Consider the following 20,785-nt stretch of genomic DNA (forward strand, 5'->3'; position numbering starts at 1 on the left):
AGAGAGAGGGAGAGCAAGCACAGGCAGACAGAATGGCAGGCAGAGGCAGAGGGAGAAGCAGGCTCCCTGCTGAGCAAGGAGCCCGATGTGGGACTCCATCCCAGGACACTGGGATCATGACCTGAGCCGAAGGCAGCTGCTTAACCAACTGAGCCACCCAGGCGTCCCTGAGCATGCTTTTAAAGATAAGTCATTCTTCTTAGGTAACTGGTAGTTGCTTACCACCTTGTTTTAATTACTTACACATAAAAGGCCACAAAACGTAAAAATGGCTTGTTGCTGGCAAGCATTTCCCTTTATGGAATTAATTTAGTGACACCCCTCTCCCCTGCCCCAAGTCCCAGAAAATGACAATTGTCCTGCCATTCCAGACAATCTCTAGCTTTATGTATATATGCTTAGGAAACTGTAGCATGGCCAAACATCTTGATGTAGTAGTGGTAATTAATCTTTTAGTGAAACGCCTGATCAGAACTGTCTTAATAAAAACTCTACATATCATCACATTGTATTATTTTTACCTGCAATGTGAGGCAAACTCAGATGCATCCCGACTTAAGTTACTGATGGTTCTTTGATTTATTTCAGTAAACATTCTGACAACTAATTTGTTCTAAGTCCTAAGAATTTTATTTCAGTAAGTAAAATGGAGGTATTACAAAATACTACTATATTACCAAATGTGCCTTATCATAAAAATTTAAGAAACAAGCATTTCAACTTAAATAAGCACATGTAATGGGGGTTACATGAAATAGGCACCTTCATTTCCTACACTTCTTGGTATTGAACACTCCATGGACTATTTGATTTTAATCATTGCTTTGCTTGCAGAGAGGAATTTGATGCTATTTAAAGTGTGTCAGCCAAGAAATGTGTCCCTTCCCCAAAAGCCAAGCATCAGACTTACAGCAAACTTTTCTTTTTATTTAGCTCCTTTAAAGCGTCACTACCATACATTGCATTGTCCAGAATGATTCTCTTAGTGAGAATGTTACTGAATGTTGCATCATCTGAAGACCCCTAATGGAAGTAAGGTATCCAGAACCCCGGTGGAAAATTGTTTGGAGATGCCACATGTGCTGGCATTGTTCTCAGCATGCTCTATAAGATTTTATCTAGTGGAAACAAAAATATAATAGTTATGTTGGAAAACAGAAGCTTTCTGTTCAGTTAGGAAGTCAGTCATGAAAACTGCCATCAGGTCTAGGCAGCTGCCTTCTAAGCTGAAATGGAGGCTCATAATGAATTATACATTGCACATGAATGATTGTATCTATAAATGACTCATATTGTGTTATGTCTACTGTTTTCCCATACCCTGCCCTTTTTCTATCACCACGCTGCCCGAGACATTGATATTATGAACAGACTCAGGGTCTTGCTAAAGGTAATTCTCTGCCCTGTCCCACACTCTCCCTCCAGTTTGTTACACTGCTGTTATGAGGGTGGATGAAGTGATTCTTTGAAAAGTACAATATAAAAATCCACAAAATTGTTGGGAGATGATTTAAGATGAGTTTTCCTACTTAGTACTTTTTTGGGTGGGAAGTGTTACGGATGACTGACTGTAAATGGGATTCTTAAGCTCAAAATGCTGTTTTTGCTTTTTCTGTTTATGTACTATTTTTGCAAATGAACGTTTCACGTCTTGTATAATACAGGTTGAATGGTTTAGCTATGAATATATTCTTTTTTTTTTTTTTTTAAAGATTTTATTTATTTATTCGACAAGTACAGCAAGAGAGGGAACACAAGCAGGGGGAGTGGGAGAGGGAGAAGCAGGCTCCCAGTGGAGCAGGGAGCCTGATGTGGGGCTCGATGTGGGGCTCGATCCCAGGACCCTTGGATCATGACCTGAGCCAAAGGCAACTGCTTAACGACTGAGCCACCCAAGCCCCCTGAACATACTCATTAAGCTGTTGGACGAAATAACTCCAGCTCTGAAACTAGCAGTAATTGATTGAAAATCCTTTGTGAAAGAGAAAGAAAGGTTGTCCTGAAATGAGATATCTAGCATGGACTAGAAAGTGATACATGGCATTTTTAGGCACACCCAGAAGGGTCCAAGTCATAACTTTGCTCTGTGACTCAGGGAAGTTCTTCATCTTCTCTGAGTTGAGGTTTCTTTATTTGTAAAAAAAAGTTTAATTGATTATTAGGATTAAATGAGATCAATAACATGTTAAGAGCACATAATGGGTGCTTAACACATTAGTGCCCATCTCTCATAAAACTTCCATTCTATGTAGTCTTCCTATTCAACTGAAAATAGTTGTTTTTTTTTTTTTAAGATTTTATTTATTTATTTGACAGAGATCACAAGTAGGCAGAGAAGCAGGCAGAGAGAGAGGAAGGGAAGCAGGCTCCCTGCCGATTAGAGAGCCTGATGCGGGGCTCGATCCCAGGACCCTGGGATCACAACCCGAGCCGTAGGCAGAGGCTTATAACCCACAGAGCCACCCAGGCGCCCCTGAAAATAGGGTATTAAACACTTAATTCAAGGCTGCTCTTCCGGGTTGTTGAGCATCCAGGTGTTTAGATTCTTTCTTCCATTGGTGTAGTCATTAAACTACCACAGCTACCAAAGGAAGTAAATTCCAGTTAGTGTGCTTTGTTCTTTCATAAGCCAATCTAGTAGGGTCACCCGGGTGGCTCAGTGTTTAGGCGTCTGCCTTCTGCTCAGGTCATGATCCAAGGGTTGTGGGATCGAGCCCTACATGGGGCTCCCTGCTCTGTGGAAAGTCTGCTGCTCCCTCTCCCTCTGCTGCTCCCCCTGCTCTCCCCCTCTCTCTCTCTTACTGTCTCTGTCAAATAAATAAATATGATCTTTAAAAATAAAGATCTGTGGATCTGAAATTAGAAACTTTTGAGCATAGGGAAAAAAATAACTTGTTTAAATGATATTTGTAAAAACATTAAACAACACAGATATGGAAAATAAAGTAAAAATTAATTAAAGTTAAGCTATCCAGAGATATCCACAGTTGAAATTCTGATAAAATTCCTGCCAACTTTTTGTACATTTGTGTACAATTTACAAAGAAATCTGTATATAGTTTTATCAATATTTTAATAGGATCATACTATCCATAATGCTCCATGATATGTTTTCACTAAGTAATATAGTATGAACATCTTTTCCATAAATAATAATAAATTACATTTTGTATCTTTTTAAATGATTGTATGAGAATTCCATAGTATATTTGCACTAGGATGTACTTAACCCTGTTGTTTACAGAATTTCACTGTTATGGCAGTGCTTGTGATGTTGTGATGAACATCTTGTGATGAACTAAAAAGTTCACACTTTTTAGATTAAAATTCCATAAGTGAGCAGTTCTACTCTTAGGTATATTTCTTTTCTTTCTTGCTTGCTTTTTTTTTTTTTAGATTTATCTATTTTATTTATTTTTTAAAGATTTTATTTATTTGACAGAGATAGAGAGTACAAGCAGGGGGAGCACCTGAGGGAGAGGGAGAAGCAGGTTCCCCCACTGAGCAGGGAGCCTGACATGGGACTGGATCCCAGGACCCTGGGATCACGACCTGAGCCAAAGGCAGGCGCTTAACCAACTGAGCCACCCAGGTGCCCCAAGATTTATCTGTTTTAAAGAGAGAGCATGCACAAGTGGGGGGAGGAGCAAAGAGAGAGGGAGAGAATCTCAAGCGGACTCCCTGATGAGCACCACCCAAGTACCCCATACTCTGAGGTATATATATATATTTTTAAGATTTTTATTTATGTATTTGAGAGAGAGACAGAGAGAGCATGAGAGGGGAGAAGGTTAGAGGAAGAAGCAGACTCCCCATGGAGCTGGGAGTCCGATGTGGGACTTGATCCCGGGACTCTGGGATCGTGACCTGAGCCGAAGGCAGTCGCTTAATCAGTGGAGCCACCCAGGCGCCCTGAAGTATATTTCTAAGAGAAAAGGGAACTTAGGTCCATATGGAAACTTGCACAGAAATGTTCATAACAGTATAATGCATAATTGGCAAAATATGGAGATAACCTAGATGGCCATTGGGTAAATAAAATGTGATACATCCATACGATGAAGTATTAATCAACCATAAAAAAGGAATGAAGTATTGATACATGCTACGATGTGATTGAGGCTGGAAAACGTTCTGTTAAATGAAGGAAATAAACCAGAGAGAAAAGGTCGTGTATTTTGTGATTCTACTTATATGACCTATCTAGAACTGGAAAATCCGTAGAAACAGTGGTTGCCAGGGTATGGACTGGGGAGAATGGGGAATGATTATTTAATGTGTATGGGTGTTTTTCTGGGGTGATAAAAGTTTTGAAAGTATAGAGAGGTAGTGGTTGCACAGAATTGTGAGTGCACTAAGTGCCGCAGAATTGTACACTTTAAAATAGTTAATCGAGGGGCACCTGGGTGGCTCAGTGGGTTAAAGCCTCTGCCTTCGGCTCAGGTCATGATCTCAGGGTCCTGGGATCGAGCCCCGCATCGGGCTCTCTGCTCAGTGGGAAGCCTGCTTCCTCCTCTCTCTGCCTGCCTCTCTGCTTACTTATGATCTCTCTCTGTCAAATAAATAAAATAAAATCTTTAAAAAAAAATAGTTAATCGAATTGTTGGGTGAATTTCATGTCATTTAAAAGAATTTCAAAAGGAACTCCTGGCTGGGTCAGTCTGTAATGCATGTGACTCTTGATCTGTTTTGTTTTTTTTTTTAAATATATATATATATATATATATTTTTTTTTTTTAAGATTTTATTTATTTACTTGACAGATAGAGATCACAAGTAGGCAGAGATGCAGGCAGAGAGAGAGAGGAGAAAGCAGGCTCCCCGTGGAGCAGAGAGCCCGATGTGGGGCTCAATCCCAGGACCCTGGGATCATGACCTGAGCCGAAGGCAGAGGCTTTAACCCACTGAGCCACCCAGGTGCCCCTTAAATATATTTTTTTAAGATTTTATTTATTTATCAGAGAGAGAGAGACAGAGAGGGCATATATGCAGAGGGAGAGGGAGAAGCAGACTCCCTGCCAAGCAGGGAGCCTGATATGGGGCTCAATCCCAGGACACTGGGATCATGACCTGGGCCGAAGGCAGATGCTTAACAACTGAGCCACCCAGGTGCCCCGATCTCACTGTTTTGAGTTCGAACCCCATGTTGGCTGTAGAGCTTACTTTAAAAATTCTAGGGGTGCCTGGGTGGCTCAGTCCATTAAGCACCCGACTCTCAATTTCTGCTCAGGTCATGATCTCAGGGTTGTGGGATTGAGTTCCAAGTCAGGTTCCATGTTTAGCAGGGAGTCTGCTTGAGATTCTTTCCCTTTCCCTCTCCTTCTCTGTACCCCTCTCTTTTGCTCTCTGTCTCTCTCTCTCTCTCAAATAAATCTTTGAAAAAAATTCTAAGCATCAGTGGGTCAAAGGTTTTATACATTTAATGTTTCGATACTTAAAACTAAGTTGAGGGGCACCTGGGTGGCTGAGTGGGTTAAGCCTCTGCCTTTGGCTCAGGTCATGATCCCAGGGTCCTGGGATCGAGCCCCACATCGGGCTGTCTGCTCGGCGGGGAGCCTGCTTCCCCCCTTCTCTCTCTTCCTGCCTCTCTGCCTACTTGTGATCTCTGTCAAATAAATAAATAAGATCTTAAAAAAAAAAAGTTGAGTTTCAGAAAGCTAGCAATTTATTCTACCATTAATACTAGTCTTTGCCAGTATGAGGAGATTATTGCTTTAAGGAGCATTATTTGAATATTAGGGACATAAATATACTTTATTTATATTTACATTTGTTCTTACACAAATTGCCTGTTTTTATTTTGAACTTCTTTTTTTACTTTTTAAAGTAGGCTCTACATCCAACTTGGAACCTAATGCAGGGCTTGACTCAGACCCTGAGCTCAAGAGCTGAGATGAAGAGTCAGATGCTTAACCAACTGAGCCAGGCAGGCAGCCCAGCCTGTATTTATTTTATTGTGTTTCTGGTTCTTTTAATAAATCTTCCTTTATAAAAGTTTTAATATTTTCCCTCGTTACTACTTAACATATTTTCCCTAGGGTGCCTGAGTGGCTCATGTCTGCTTTTGGCTCAGGTCGTCATCCCAGCATCCTGGGACTGAGCCCTGCATCGCATCAGGTTCTCTGCTCAGCGGGGAGCCTGCTTCTCCCTTTACTTCTGGGTGCTGCCCCATCTGCTTGTGTTCTTTCTCCACCCTACCCCCTTTCAGATAAATAACATCTTAAAAATTTTTCCCCCTAATTTAGTCTCTTATTCTTCCAGGTAAATTTGACACATTTTGTCAGGTTCTCCCAATAAATCCCTCTGATATTTTTATTTTGACTCATTATGCTTTCACTTTTTTCTTATTGGTCCTACATATTTCTTGCTGTTTAAGCTTAGTATTTTCTAGTTTTTGTTACTATTGTGAATAGGACCTTTTCTTCCATTTTATTTTATTGTTATTTTAAGATGTTATTTTTTTCTTTCCTTTTTTTTCTTTTTTAAGAGAAAGAGTGTGTTTGCACGGGTGGGTGGTGTCAGGGGAGGTAAGGGGGAGAGGGAGAGAGAATCTCAGGCATGGAGCTCAACATAGGGCTCAGTCTCGGCACCCTGAGGTCATGCCCTGAGCCGAAATCAAGAGTCGGACACTCAGCCAACTGCGCCACCCAGACCACCCCCATTTTATTTTTATTTGTATATATGAAAGCTATTAACTTATGGGCATTGATTTTATAATGGCTCTCTCACTGTAACCTTAATGCTTTCAATATTTTTGGTGATTTTAAGTTTCCACGTATACGGTCTTATCATCTACAAAAAATTTTTTTTTAAAGATTTTATTTATTTATTTGACAGAGATCACAAATAGGCAGAGATGCAGGCAGAGAGAGAGGAGGAAGCAGGCTCCCTGCTAAGCAGAGAGCCAGATGCCAGGCTCGATCCCAGAACCCTGGGATCATGACCAAGGCAGAGAGGCTTTAATCCACTGAGCCACCCAGGCGCCCCAATCTACAAGTAATTTTACCTACTCTTTTCTAATATTTATACCTTATTTCTTTCTTGTCTTGCTAAGTAATAGTGGTAATAGTAGGGAACCTTATTTTATTTCTCACAGTTTTTTAAAGATTTATTTATTTATTTATTTGACAGAGAGAAATCACAAGTAGGCAGAGAGGCAGGCAGAGAGAGAGGAGGAAGCAGGCTCCCTGTTGAGCAGAAAGCCCGATGTGGGGCTTGAACCCAGGACCTGGGATCATGACCTGAGCCGAAGGCAGCGGCTCAACCCACTGAGCCACCCAGGCGCCCCTATTTCTCACAGTTTTTTAAAGATTTTTTTTATTTATATTGACAGAGAGCAAAAGCAGGGGATGCAGCAGACAGAGGGAGAGGGAGAAGCAGCCCCTTGTTGAGCAGGGGGATCCCAGGACGCTGGGATCATGACCTGAGCCAAAGGCAGATGCGCAACCGGCTGAGCCACCCAGGAGCCCCTCACTTTTTTTTTTTTTTAAGATTTATTTATTTTAGAGAGAGAGAGAGTATGGGGGGGGCGGGGGCAGAGGGAGAGGGAGGAGAGAAACAAAATCCCTGCTGAGCATGGAGCCCAGACCCAGAGGCTCCATTTCTCAACCCTAAGATCATAACCTGAGCCAAAATTGAGAGTTGGGCCATTAACTGAGCCAGCCTGGCACCCCTGTATCTCACTTTTAAAGTGGCGATTTTAATTTTAATTATTATGTAATATTGTCAAGTTGTTTGCCACAATTTCTTATTTCTCTTTTGTCTGATATTTTGGTAGTTTCAGATATTCCTGTATTTTAAATATAGAATATAAGAGACCTACAGTTTTCTCATTTTGAATCATTACTTAGAATACATCCTTAGAAACTAGAGGGTATCATGCTTAGCGAAATAAGTCAATTGGAGAAAGACAAATATCATATGATCTCCCTGAAATGAGGGAGAGGAGATGCAACATGGGGGGTTAAGGGGGTAGGAGAAGAGTAAATGAAACAAGATGGGATTGGGAGGGAGACAAACCATAAGTGACTCTTAATCTCACAAAACAAACTGAGGGTTGATGGGGGGAGGGGGGTTGGGGGGGGGTGGGATTATGGACATTGGGGAGGGTATGTGCTATGGTGAGTACTGTGAAGTGCGTAAGCCTGACAATTCATAGACCTGTTCCCCTGGGGCTAATAATACATTATGTGTTAATAGAAATAATAAATTTGTTATCTCAAAAAAAAAAAGAATACATCCTTAGGAGTTGGTTTGCTGATTCCTTCATTACATAATCAATATTAAAGGAACAGAAAACATAACATTTAAAATATATTAGATAAAATTTGTCTGAATTTTACATTGCCATATTAAGTAGAAGGTGAAAGAAACTAGTATGGGAAAAGAAGTATGTAAATGCATAGACGAGCACCTGTATACTATCATTAAGTAGCATTTCTTTCTTTCTTTCTTTTTATTTTTTAAAGATTTATTTGTTTTTTAGAAAGAGAGCACATGAGAGCGGGGGGGAGGGGATGGGGAAGGGCCAGAGGGAGAGGATCTCAAGCGGACTCCCCACTGAGCACAGAGCCCTTTGCAGAGGGGCTCAGTCCCATGACCCTGAAACTACGATCTGAGCCAAAACCTAGTCGGAGGCTCACCTGACTAAGCCACCCAGGCGTCGCCATAGAGTAGCATTTTTTCTTACATCTTTTTGTGATATTGTTGTTGGCAGTTTAAAGATACGTTTTTGCAACACTAGTATAAATGAGAGTATCTGCTTTTAGTACTTGTCTAATAATCTAGATAAATTAAGACAAGGTGAGGTCTAGCTCTTACATTATAAAATGACTTTAGAGTTTATGCTTAGGGAGGGGTTAAAATATTAGCCCATAGTATATCAGATTATATAATTGTACTATGGGCATTACTCATGCCTAAACTTTGAGGAGCCTATCATTAAGAGGTACCCAACATGTAAGTGCTATTTACCTGGTCACTTCAGGGATCTCAGAATGGTGTGGATCTGAAGAGTTACTTCTTTAGTTCAGATTTTTATATATATAATGTAGCTATTAATGATTATAAATAGGTAAAGTTTGTGCATATGAATATTGAGAAAATGAAAAAGTGATGATTTGTTGGGATGGTAGGATTTGGGATGTTTCCCCTCTTTTTGGTTTCCATTACTTTTTAAAAAATATTTATTTAAGTAATCTCTTACACCTCATGTGGGGCTCAGACTCACAACCCCAAGATCAGGAGTCACATGCTCCTCCAACTCAGCCAGGCAGGCACCCCTTGTTTCCATTACTCTTACTAGTACTGTAAATATTTTTAAAAATCTTACTCACAAACTATGATAGATGGCTATTACTATTCCTTTTTCATCAGGCCCTACTAAAGAAATTAATCTGGTCTTATTGGTGAGATCGTCTCTAGGATACCTGAGTTTAAAGTACTTATTTTGGGAGCGCCTAGGTGGCTCAGATGTTAAGCATCTGCCTTTAGCTCAGATCATGATCACAGGGTCCTGGGATCAGGCCCCACATTGGGCTCTGTGCTAGGCAGGAAACCTGCTTCTCCCTCTCCCTCTCCCACTCCCCCTGCTTGTGTTCCCCTTTCTCGCTGTGTCTCTTTTTGTCAAATAAATAAAATCTTTTAAAAAAATTAAATAAAAAAATAAAGTGCTTATTTTCCCTGTGATCATCTGTACTTTCCTTCAGCATTTTTTCATGGTTTTATCATCACACAGCATCTCATTACTGTATTTTATTCAGAAAATTCTCTGAAAACATGACGCTTAATTGGTACTACTTCTCCTTTCAAAACAGTATTGTGTATTCAGAATGGTTGTTTCTGCATTATTAATCAACTCTAAATTATTTTTAATGGGAATCAAATATCATTTGAATGCTTTATATGATTATCCTTTTTCAGTGGTAAATCCAGTGGTTAGAAGCAAAATATTAAATTACTGTGCATTTAATTTTTTTGTTTCACAGTTTTTTATTGGTGCTATTTTAGAGATATTGATGATTAAATTTGATACTACAGTTGTCCTAGATAAGTTCAGAATAACATACTGTGAGTAGTAAGAGTGCATATATAGATATGAGGGAAAAACATTAAAAGTCAAATTCATCTCTTATTTTACTAATATACAGTGATTTATTAAGTCCCTCCCATGTGTTCAGTGTAATGCTAAAGGTATGCTTTATATTAATTTTATTAGTCCAGTATAATCATATCTTTTTTCCTGATACGGAGAATAAGGCTCAAAGAGGTTACTCTGCTTGTAAGTGGTGAAACTAGGGTTCAATCTAGGTTTGTCCAACTGCACCATTATAGTGCACTACAGTGTATTTAATGGTTCTGATTAATTTTAATGATCAGAAGCTCCTAGTAATTTTAAAATGTCTGTTAATGGATATGAACAGACCCTAAAGTCTGTCAAAAGGACCTAATTTGAAAACCAGCAAGGTTGGGGGCACCTGGGTGGCTCAGTTAAGTCTCTGAGTTGATCTTAGTTCAGGTCTTTATTTTATTTTATTTATTATATTTGACACAGAGAGAGAGCACGAGCTGGAGGATCAGCAAGCAGAGGGAGATAGAGCAGACTCCCTGCTTGGCAGGAGTCTGCTCGTGCATGGGGGTTGAACTCAACCCTGAGACCAAGACCTGAGCTAAGATCTAAGATCTGGGGTGCCTGGGTGACCCAGTGGGTTAAGAGTCGCCTTTGGCTCAGGTCATGATCCCAGAGTTCTGGGATTGAGCCTGCATCGGGCCCCCTGTTTGGCGGGGAGCCTGGTTCTCCCTCTGCCTGCTGCTCGCCCTGCTTGTTTTCTATCTCTCTGATAAATAAATAAAACCTTTTCCCAGGAAGTTATCACTATGGTGAAAGTTGGGTGAAAAGATAAGACAATTCTTACTCATTTCTTGGTCTTAAAAAATAGTTTCACTATGGAATAATGTTGACAGAGTTGGGAAGTAGGTGAAAATCTTGGAATTTAGAAGAATTTCAGTAGGTTACTAATAATTAAATTTTGAGATCTTTTAGTTTTTTGGACACAAAAATAGGGATATCTGTACCTTTGGATTCATGACCGATAACGTAAGACTGGAGTTTTTAGTAAATAAACGTTACCAAAGCTGAAAAAAAAAATCTGGTTTTGATAGACATTTGAATTACACTTCCTCAAATGTTGCCATTTGTAATTTGTGGACTGCCTTTCCCCCTTTTTTTCTTCTAACCTCTTTGCTGGGAAGGTGGACTTTAAAAACTATCTATCACTTAGTTACAGCGACACCTACTGGTAAGAATCCTTGACATCACTGTGCTGATTGCCTCATACTTGAACAAAACTACCCATTTACTGAGATGTTAAATCTGTAAAACATTGTTAGTAATAAAAGGGTGAGATGCACAGGCTGATTTTTTAAATTTTTTTTTGCTTTGTCTGTGTGTTGGTTTTTTTTTTTTTTTTTTTTTTTTTTTTTTAAGATTTTACTTGAGAGAGAGAAAGCTGGAGCAGGAGCAGGGGGAGGGGCAAAAGGGTGAAGGAGAAGCAGACTCCCCACTGAGCAGGAAGCCCAACGTGGGGCTCAGGGGCTCAATCCCAGGACCCTGAGATCATGACCCATGCTGAAGGGAGATACTTAATGTACTGAGCCACCCAGGCGCTGTCTTCGGCTCAGGTCATGATTTCAGGGTCCTGGGTTAGGCCTGTTTTACATCTGATTGGCTAAGACCTTGTCACATGGCTACTTCTTATCTGCAAGGGTATCTAGGAAGGAGAATATTTGTAACCTGGCACTATGTTAGCCTGAAAAAAATCAGGTGGCTTTAAGGCAGAAGAGGAAGAGAATGAAAACTGGGAACAAGTAGTAGTATCTACTTTGAGCACCGTAGCCTAATGCACATGCATATATATACCATTGAAACAACCACAAAGAGAGAATGAGGATTTCACCTAAATTATTTTGTTTATTTATTTATTTTTTAAAAATAATCTCTATGCCCACCCAGTGTGGGGCTCCCAGCTCACTCATGACCCTGAGATCAAGAGTCGCATGCTCTTCCTGCTGAGCCACCTGGGCATCCCAAAGTAAAATACTTTAAATTCAAATTAGAGGGGCTTTTGATGGCTCAGTCAGTTGAATGTTCGACTCTTGAATTGGGCTCAGGTGGTGATATTGGTTAGGGTCCTGGGATTGACCCCTGCAGAGGCTTGGTAGGGAGGCTTCTCAAGATTCTCTCTCCCTTCCGGTCCACTCCACACTCACTCTTTCTCAAATAAATAAATCTTTAAAAAAATAAGTAAACTCAAGGAGATTGGAGCATTTGGCTGACTCAGTTGGTAGGGCATGTGACCTTTGATCTTGGGGTCATGATTCAAGCCCCATGTTGGGCATGGCACCTACTTACTTAATTATTTAGTTAATTAATTCAAATTAGAAGAATCTCAGAAGTTAGGTGATTAGAGAAAAGGAGAATTTGAAAAGAGAAGTGACAGACCTCAGGAAAAAATTAGAAATAAGAAAAACTTATTTCAGAAATAAAGGTGAAACTAAAAGGAACACATAAATGAAGAAGTGCAACAAGTAATGACTCAGTAAAATAGAAAGTAAAGCAAAATTAATTTTTTAACAAAGGTAGAAAGAGAGAAGCTTTTAAAAATAAAAAAAGAGGGCTCCTGGGTGGCCAGTGGGCTAAGCCTCTGCCTTCAGCTCAGGTCATGGTCTCAGGGTCCTGGGATCGAGCCTGGCATTGGACTCTCTGCTCATTGGAGAGCCTGCTTCCCCCCCTCTCTCTGCCTGCCACTCTGCCTACTTGTGATCTCTCTCTGTTAAATAAATAAAATCTTTAAAAAAATAAAAATTAAAAAAAGAGGTAAAAGGAATTGAGAAATGCTATACTAATAGGCAAAGAGGGGCATGTGGGTGCCTCACTATTAGTAAAGCATCTTCCTCAAATCATGATCCCAGTGCCCTGGGATCAATTCGAGCTTCTCCCTCTGCCTGCGGCTCCCCTTGCTTGTGCATTCATGTGCACGCGCGCAGTCTCTCTCTCGCTCTCTCTGTCTTAAAAATAAATAAGTAATATCTTAAAAAGAAAAAAGAAAAACTTAACATTCATATGAACAAAGTCCCCAAGGAAGAAAACAACCAAAGCCATGGGACGGAAAGAAAACTTTGTGCAAGTGTGTCTGGGTAAATTGATTCAGAATTGCCAGTACAGAGACATAGTTTAGTAAAACTGATGGACTTTAAGGGTAAAAAAAAATCATTCAGGCATCCTAGTAAAAAAAGACCTAATCACTTAAAAAGGAAGGAAAATGAATTGTCACTAGCCTTTTTTTTTTTTTTTTTTTTAAGATTTTATATATTTAGGGGCGCCTGGGTGGCTCAGTGGGTTAAGCCGCTGCCTTCGGCTCAGGTCATGATCCTAGGTCCTGGGTTCGAGCCCCACATCGGGCTTTCTGCTCGGCAGGGAGCCTGCTTCCTCCTCTCTCTCTGCCTGCCTCTCTGCTTACTTGTGATTTCTGTCAGATAAATAAATAAAATCTTTAAAAAAAAAAAAAAAAAAGATTTTATATATTTATTTGACAGAGAGACAGCGAGAGAGGGAACACAAGCAGGGGGAGTAGGAGAGGGAGAAGCAGGCTCCCCGCTGAGCAGAGAGCCCAATGTGGGACCTTGATCCCAGGACACTGGGATCGTGACCTGAGCTGAAGGCAGATGCTTTACGACTGAGCCACCCAGGTGCCCTTGGACTTATTTTTAAGATTTACTTACTTTTTAGAGAGAGATTGGGAGGGCAGAGGAGGAGAAGCAGACTCCCCGCTGAGCACAGAGGTTATGGGGTTAGATCCGAGGAACCTGAGATCATGACCTGAGAGTCAACTACTTAATTGACTGAACCATCCAGGTGCCCCTTGCACTAGATTTACTGACAGCATGTTTAGTGTCAGAATGCAGTGGATTAACATTTAAGAAAATCAAGGAAATAAAACATGAACCAAGAATTTTATATTCAGGGCGCCTGGGTGGCTCAGTCATTGGGTGTCTGCCTTCAGCTCAGGTCATGATCCCAGCGTCCTGGGATTGAGCCCTGCGTTGGGCTTCCTGCTCAGAGGGAAGCCGCCTTCTCCCTCTCCAGCTCCCCTCTGCTTGTGTTTCCTCTCTTACTGTCTCTCTCTCTCTCAAATAAATAGGTAAAATCTTTAAAGAAAAAAGAAGAATTTTGTATCCAGATAAAGACTCCTCTAAGTATAAGAACCACAGACAGTTCATTAAAGATTTATCTGAAAGAGAGAGAGAGAGAATGGATGGGGTATGGGGGCAGAGGGAGAGAGAATCTCAAGAAAACTCCCTGCTGAGCGCAGAACCTGATGCAGGTCTCGATCTCACAGTTCCGCTTCATGATCGGAGCCAAAATAGAGTTGGATGCTTAACCGACTGAGCCACCTGGGCACCTCATACCACAGCTAGTTTAACACTAACCTGTAAGAATTGAAGAAAAAGTGTTCAGGGGCACCTGGGTGGCTCAGTGGGTTAAAACCTCTGCCTTTAGCTCAGGTCATGATCTCAGGGTCCTGGGATCGAGCCCTGCGTTGGGCTCTCTACTCGGCAAGGAGCCTGCTTCCCCCTCTATCTCTGCCTGCCTCTCTGCCTACTTGTGATCTCTCTCTGTGTCAAATAAATAAATAAAATCTTAAAAAAAAAATAGTGTTCATATCATCTGTATGGAATCTACTAGAGCTTCAAATAACTAAAATACCTACAGAACCAAACTGTGATACCTTATTTCTCTTCCATTAAGAGAAACTAGGAATATTAGGAATACTTGAAGAAATAGCTGATTTTATATCTAGAGTAGGAAATTAGTATTAAATGTGGGATATTTTGGTAAAGGGTACAGGAGTCAACTTGGTAAGTTACTGTGACCAAGTGTAAGATAAGATAGTTTGAGTATCTATAAGAACAATAACTACAATGGATTGAAACATCAAATAAGTTTAAATCCTGAGTTCATATTGATGCACAAAGGGCTGACTGCAGAGGGGTATGAGGGAACTATTTGAGATGGTAGAAATATTTTATATCTTGATTGTATTAAACGGTGACACTACTTCTGTATATGTTTATCTGAACCATAGTTTCTCAACCTTAGCAACATCAATATTTTGAACCAGGGAATTCTTCGTTTAGGAGGAGGAGCAGGTTGTCTTGTACATTGTAGAATGTTTATCAGCAGTGGATGCTAGACGTGACAATCAAAAATGTCTTCATATGTTGTCAGATGTCTCCTGGGAAGCACAGTGGCCCTGGTTGAGAACCCTGGTCTAAACTTACTAAAAGGGTGAATTTTTACTGTGTGTTAATTACGTCTTAGTAAACTTGATTTATTTTTAATTTTTATTTTTTATTAACATATAATGTATTATTAGCCCCAGGGGTACAGGTCTGTGAATTGCCAGGTTTACATACTTCACAGCACTCAACAGAGCACATACCTTCCCCAGAGTCCATAACCCAACCACCCTCTCCCTACCCCACTAATTTTTTTTTTAAGTTTATTTATTTAAGTAATCTCTGCACCCAGTGGGCTCAGACTCAGGACACTGAGATCAAGAGTTACATGCTCTTCCAACTGAGCCTGGTAGGCTCCCCAACAAACCTGATTTTTAAAAAGAAGAGTCCTAAAAAAAATAAAAAATAAATAAAAAAAAAAGGGAAGAGTTCTTAGTCATTCTTTAAGGATTCTAGGAAGCTATTTTAAAAACTAGTAATTGACAGACTCAGGCATTTATTTCATCTCTTATGTTAAACTGTATCTCAAGCATAACTAAGTAGTCAAGATAGGGATGAATTTGGAGCCCATCTATAAGTATTTTTTGGTATTATATTTTACCACCTCCAGTTGTCAGCTTCTCTGCCATTAAAAATAACATTTTTCTTTTTCTCTGGTTTGCTACGTATGATTCACTTGCATTGGGAAGCCAGATTAATAAAATTATTATTCTGAAAAATAAAGGACAGTATATTAGAATTATCTATTTCTGTTTTATTTCTTGATTTAGGGGTGTATTCTGGTATCCCTCATGCTTAAATGATTTGTTACCAGTATTCTGTTTGAATGTGGCTGAACACACGTATACTTTCTGCACTGAGATTAAATTCTTTGGATTAATTTTGCTGTGCAAAATGAAACATGTTCAGAAAACTCAGTGTGTGCTTAATATAGGTATCATTTTGAATATCAGTCATACTGTGTTAATACTTACTGAATTAAAGAACACAGTGTTCTCAAAATCATTCCAGAGACCAGATGAATAGAGAAGTATATGGGAACTACCCTTTTAAAAATTATTGAGTTTCTTATTTCATCTTATTTTAGTATTGCCCAAGTTTATTCTCAGAGAATAGGGTATTTGACTTAACATGGTGGTCTCCTTAAAAGTTCATGACTTCAGCACACTTCTTCACTTTGAAGAAACTGAAAAAGTGTGTTAACTACCATAGCTATTTCAATAACTGATGCTAGAGGCAACCACTGGGTTGGGCGAGACTGTCATTAAACTGTGCCTTTGGTTTACTTGTTATTTTCATCATGGAAAGGAAAATCTTTAATTTATTTCATTGCTTAACCAGTCCCACATTTTAAGATAAAACTGTCCTTTTTCCAAAACTGTTATTAAAAGAGGCTGGAAAAAAATAATAAAGAGGCTGGAAACAGATTCTGGTCTGATGTTGATGTTTTGTTGGCATTTCATCCCTCTTTTTGTTAAATGAAACTCATTTAACCCCATTTCCAGTTTTCATATTTAAAAAAGTCCTTTGAGGGACGCCTGGGTGGCTCAGTTGGTTGGACGACTGCCTTCGGCTCAGGTCATGATCCCGGAGTCCCGGGATGGAGTCCCGCATCAGGCTCCCGGCTCCATGGGGAGTCTGCTTCTCCCTCTGACCTTCTCCTTGCTCATGCTCTCTCTCACTGTCTCTCTCTCAAATAAATAAATAAAAATCTTAAAAAAAAAAGAAGAAAAAAAAAGTCCTTTGAAATCATACTAGAGATTGAGGAGGATTATTAGTTTTGACTGTCCATTTTATAAGAATTTGAAAGAGGCTTAGGGATGTGATTTTATAGCATACTAATACCTCAGCATTTCTTTGTTTCCCTTTTTACTGACTCATACCATGTTCTAAATGTTACACTTATGTTTCAATAAAACGGAGAACAGTTTTCTTCTTTCCAGTTGCAGCAAGGGAGAACTTTGGGGTTTAATGAATTGCTTTTCTGATTTTAATGGAATAAGGTTAGTTTTGAAAGTAGATCAAAGATAAGTTGCTTGTATGGACCATGGTTTTGCTTACTGTGTTTCTGAAGACCTATTGTAGATAATAACAGGATCTATAGTTTCATAATTTCTCTTCTGAAGTTAATTTTTGATAGATAACAACTGGTGATACTGAATAGCATTCTGTCACCCACTGAGCTTTTTGGGCCTTTTTCTTTTCTTTTAAGATTTTATTTATTTATTCGACAGGGAGATCACAAGTAGGCAGAGAGCAGAGGAAGCAGGCTCTCTGCTGAGCAGAGAGCCCAAAGCGGGGCTTGATCCTAGGACCCTGAGATCACGACCTGAGCCAAAGGCAGAGGCTTAACTCACTGAGCCACCCAGGTACCCCTGGGCCTATTTCAAGAGGAGAAATTATCTATCCCCATTATAGGGAGTTTCCACTCAGTTTCACATGTAGCTTTTAAGGCAACTTGATTAAATAAAATAGCAGTGTATATCTGACTCCATGATTTCTCACTATGGTTTGCCCACAAAATGATTTCCTAATAAAATTGACTACACTGTGTTAAATGTTGGGACAGATACCATACTAAGCACCTTACAGTATTATTTCATTTGTTTTTCACAATAACTTTATGAAATTGATAATATTTCATCCCAGTTTTTGCCAGGGAAGAAACTGATAATTAGAGAAGTTTTACTGGCTCACTGTTAGAAAGCTAATCAAGTGGATGTGCAGGGACTCATATATCTGTCCTACTCCAAAATCTGTTCTTAACCCTGTACTCCAGTCCTTCAAGTTTAGCTCTGCCAATACCATGAAAATCTCAAAACATTCCCATTTATTTTAATTTCATAGGCTTGTTCTTAGAAGCGGTAGAGTGAGGGGCACCTGGATGGTGCAGTTGGTTAAACATTGGACTCTTGGTTTCCTCTTGGATCATGATCTCACAGTCCTAAGATTGAGACCCACCTTGGGCTTCCATGCTCAGGAGGGAGTCTGCTTAAGACTTTCTCTCCCTCTTCCTCTCCCCACCCCTAGTAAAATCTTAGGGATGCCTCGGTGGCTCGGTCCGTTAAGCATACCGCTCTTGGCTTCTCCCTCTGCCTGTCACTCCCCCTCCTTGTGCGCTTGCTCTCTCTCTGATAAATATAATCTTTAAAAATAAATAATGACATACATACATAAATGCATAGAAGTGGTAAAGTGAGAAAGAAATCATGAGAGTTTATTATTAGGCATAGTAACTCAAAATTACGTTGCCGCGCTGAAGAGTGGAGAATAGGTACAGAAGTAAAACCAAGAGCTGAGATTTGTAGATATTGTTTGTTCCTTTATACAACAGATAAAAACAAAGCAGGACAATTTAAAATCTCCATTTATAGGAATCTTAACTGTGGATAGTCATTAACTTTTTTACAAGTGTTTTCACAGATGAATACGTACTGTTAGTTGATGCTTTGAAAACTTGAGGTTATGTTACCTCTCCCTTTGAAACATTACTTTTGTCCATTGGCCTAGAGAAGTGTTTGAAAATGTTAAGTGTGACCTGTTAGTGCTTCATAAAATAAGTATACTGCGTCATGACCGTCTTCTGTAACAGCACATAACTTTATCTCATTCTTTTTTTTTTTTAATATTTTATTTATTTATTTGAAAGACTGAGATCTCAAGTAGGCAGAGAGGCAGGCAGAGAGAAGGGGGAAGCAGGCTCTCTGCTGAGCAGAGAGCCCGACATGGGGCTTGATCCCAGGACCCTGGGACCATGACCCGAGCTGAAGGCAGAGGGTTTAACCCACTGAGCCACCCAGGCACCCCTATCTCACTCTTTTTCATGGGTGTATAGTGTTCAATTATGGAAGTTTATCATAATTTACTTAATTACTCTGATGTATACCATTTGATTGTTTCTAGTTTTTTTTTTTATAAAGCTATAGAAAATATTTTTGTCACATATTTTTGTATACTCATGAGTAGGACATTGCTTATTCAAAGTGGAATTACTTTGAAGATACACATTTAAATTTTTTTTTTAAAAGATTTTATTTATTTATTTGACAGAGAGATCACAAGTAGGCAGAGAGGCAGGCAGATAGAGAGGAAGGGAAGCAGGCTCCCTGCTGAGCAGAGAGCCCGATGCGGGACTCGATCCCAGGACCCTGAGATCATGACCCGAGCCGAAGGCAGCGGCCTAACCCACTGAGCCACCCAGGCGCCCACATTTAAATTTTTTAAATGTAATTTTATTTTTTAAAGTAAGCTCTGTGTCCAACATAGAACTTGAACTCACGACCTTGAGATCAAGAGTCACATGCTCCACTGAGCCAGCCGGGAGCCCCTAAATTTTTAATAATATCGCCAAATTGGACTTCAAAATGTACTGATTTATCACCACCTATATATAAAAGTGCCTATTTCTGGGGACACCTGGGTGGCTTAGTCTGTTAAGCATCTGTCTTTGGCTTAGGTTATGATCCTAGGGTCCTAGGATTGAGTCCTGCATTGGGCTCCTTGCTGAGCGCAGGGCCTGCTTCTCCCTCTGCCTGCCTCTTCTTCCCGCTTGTATGCTTTCTCTCTCTCTGATGAATGAATAAAATCTTTTTTAAAAAATGCCTATTTCGGACGCCTGGGTGGCTCAGTTGCTAAGCGTCTGCCTTCGGCTCGGGTCATGATCAAGGGTCCTGGGATCGAGACCCACATCGGGCTCCCAGCTTGGCGGGAGACCTGCTTCTCCCTCTCCCACTCCCACTGTTTGTGTTCCCTCTCTCGCTGTGTTTCTCCCTGTCAAATAAAAAATAAAATTTAAAAAAAAAATGCCTATTTCCCCATGTCCTTGTTAATGCTATGCATTGTTATTATTAGAGTTTATACTTTTCATGTTTTTTTGTTTGTTTTAACTTTTGTGATCTATAGATGAAAAGCTACAAAAGTCCTCTTAGAGTTGCAGTTTATTTTTTATTTTTATTTTTTAAAGATTTTATTTATTTGAGATTTAAAGATGGATGGCACTATCAGTAAATGTGGCTTCAAAGCTGTGATGAAATGGTGCTATAAATGTAAAATGTCACTGAAATGACCACAGCTTGACAATCTCCTCTACCTTACCTTGATCCCTTTTTCTCTTAATTTAAGGTGATCATGGAGCTCAGCTTGGCCTCCATGGGGCTGGTGGTGATGGAATACATGATGACACAGCAGGTGGAGAAGAAGGGGAAAACAGCCCAGATCCACAGCCCCAAGCTGGTCGGAGGACCCGGCGGGAAGCATGCACCTGCCCCTACTGTAAAGACAGTGAAGGAAGGTAAGTTGACCCAGTCAGGCCAGTCTCTTAAGAGTATAAAGGAGAAAAATTAATGGATTTGGAGGTAAGCAAAAGAAGGTTAATTTTTTAACATTTAGGACTTGGCAGTGTTGCAGAGGAACCAGAGATAGTACAATACATTTGATTGGGTTATATTATAGGATTTTGGTTCCAGCTCTGATCCTTTCATCTACTCTA

At 40.0% G+C, this 20,785-nt stretch overlaps 1 protein-coding gene across 2 annotated transcripts in view; it reads left to right on the forward strand.

The window, feature by feature from the left end:
* The window catches only part of LOC111157856 (Sp1 transcription factor), a 41,775-nt gene that overhangs the window by 15,412 nt on the left and 5,578 nt on the right, over window positions 1–20,785 (forward strand). For both annotated transcript variants that reach the window (XM_022519551.1, XM_022519552.1), the window contains one exon: window positions 20,419–20,587. In XM_022519551.1, coding sequence (XP_022375259.1) covers window positions 20,419–20,587 — 169 coding nt within the window. The remainder of the gene's footprint in view (window positions 1–20,418; window positions 20,588–20,785) is intronic.

Source organism: Enhydra lutris, unplaced genomic scaffold, assembly GCF_002288905.1.
Source record: "Enhydra lutris kenyoni isolate GAN:26980312 unplaced genomic scaffold, ASM228890v2 scaffoldscaffold56, whole genome shotgun sequence".
NCBI classification, from domain to species: domain Eukaryota; kingdom Metazoa; phylum Chordata; class Mammalia; order Carnivora; family Mustelidae; genus Enhydra; species Enhydra lutris.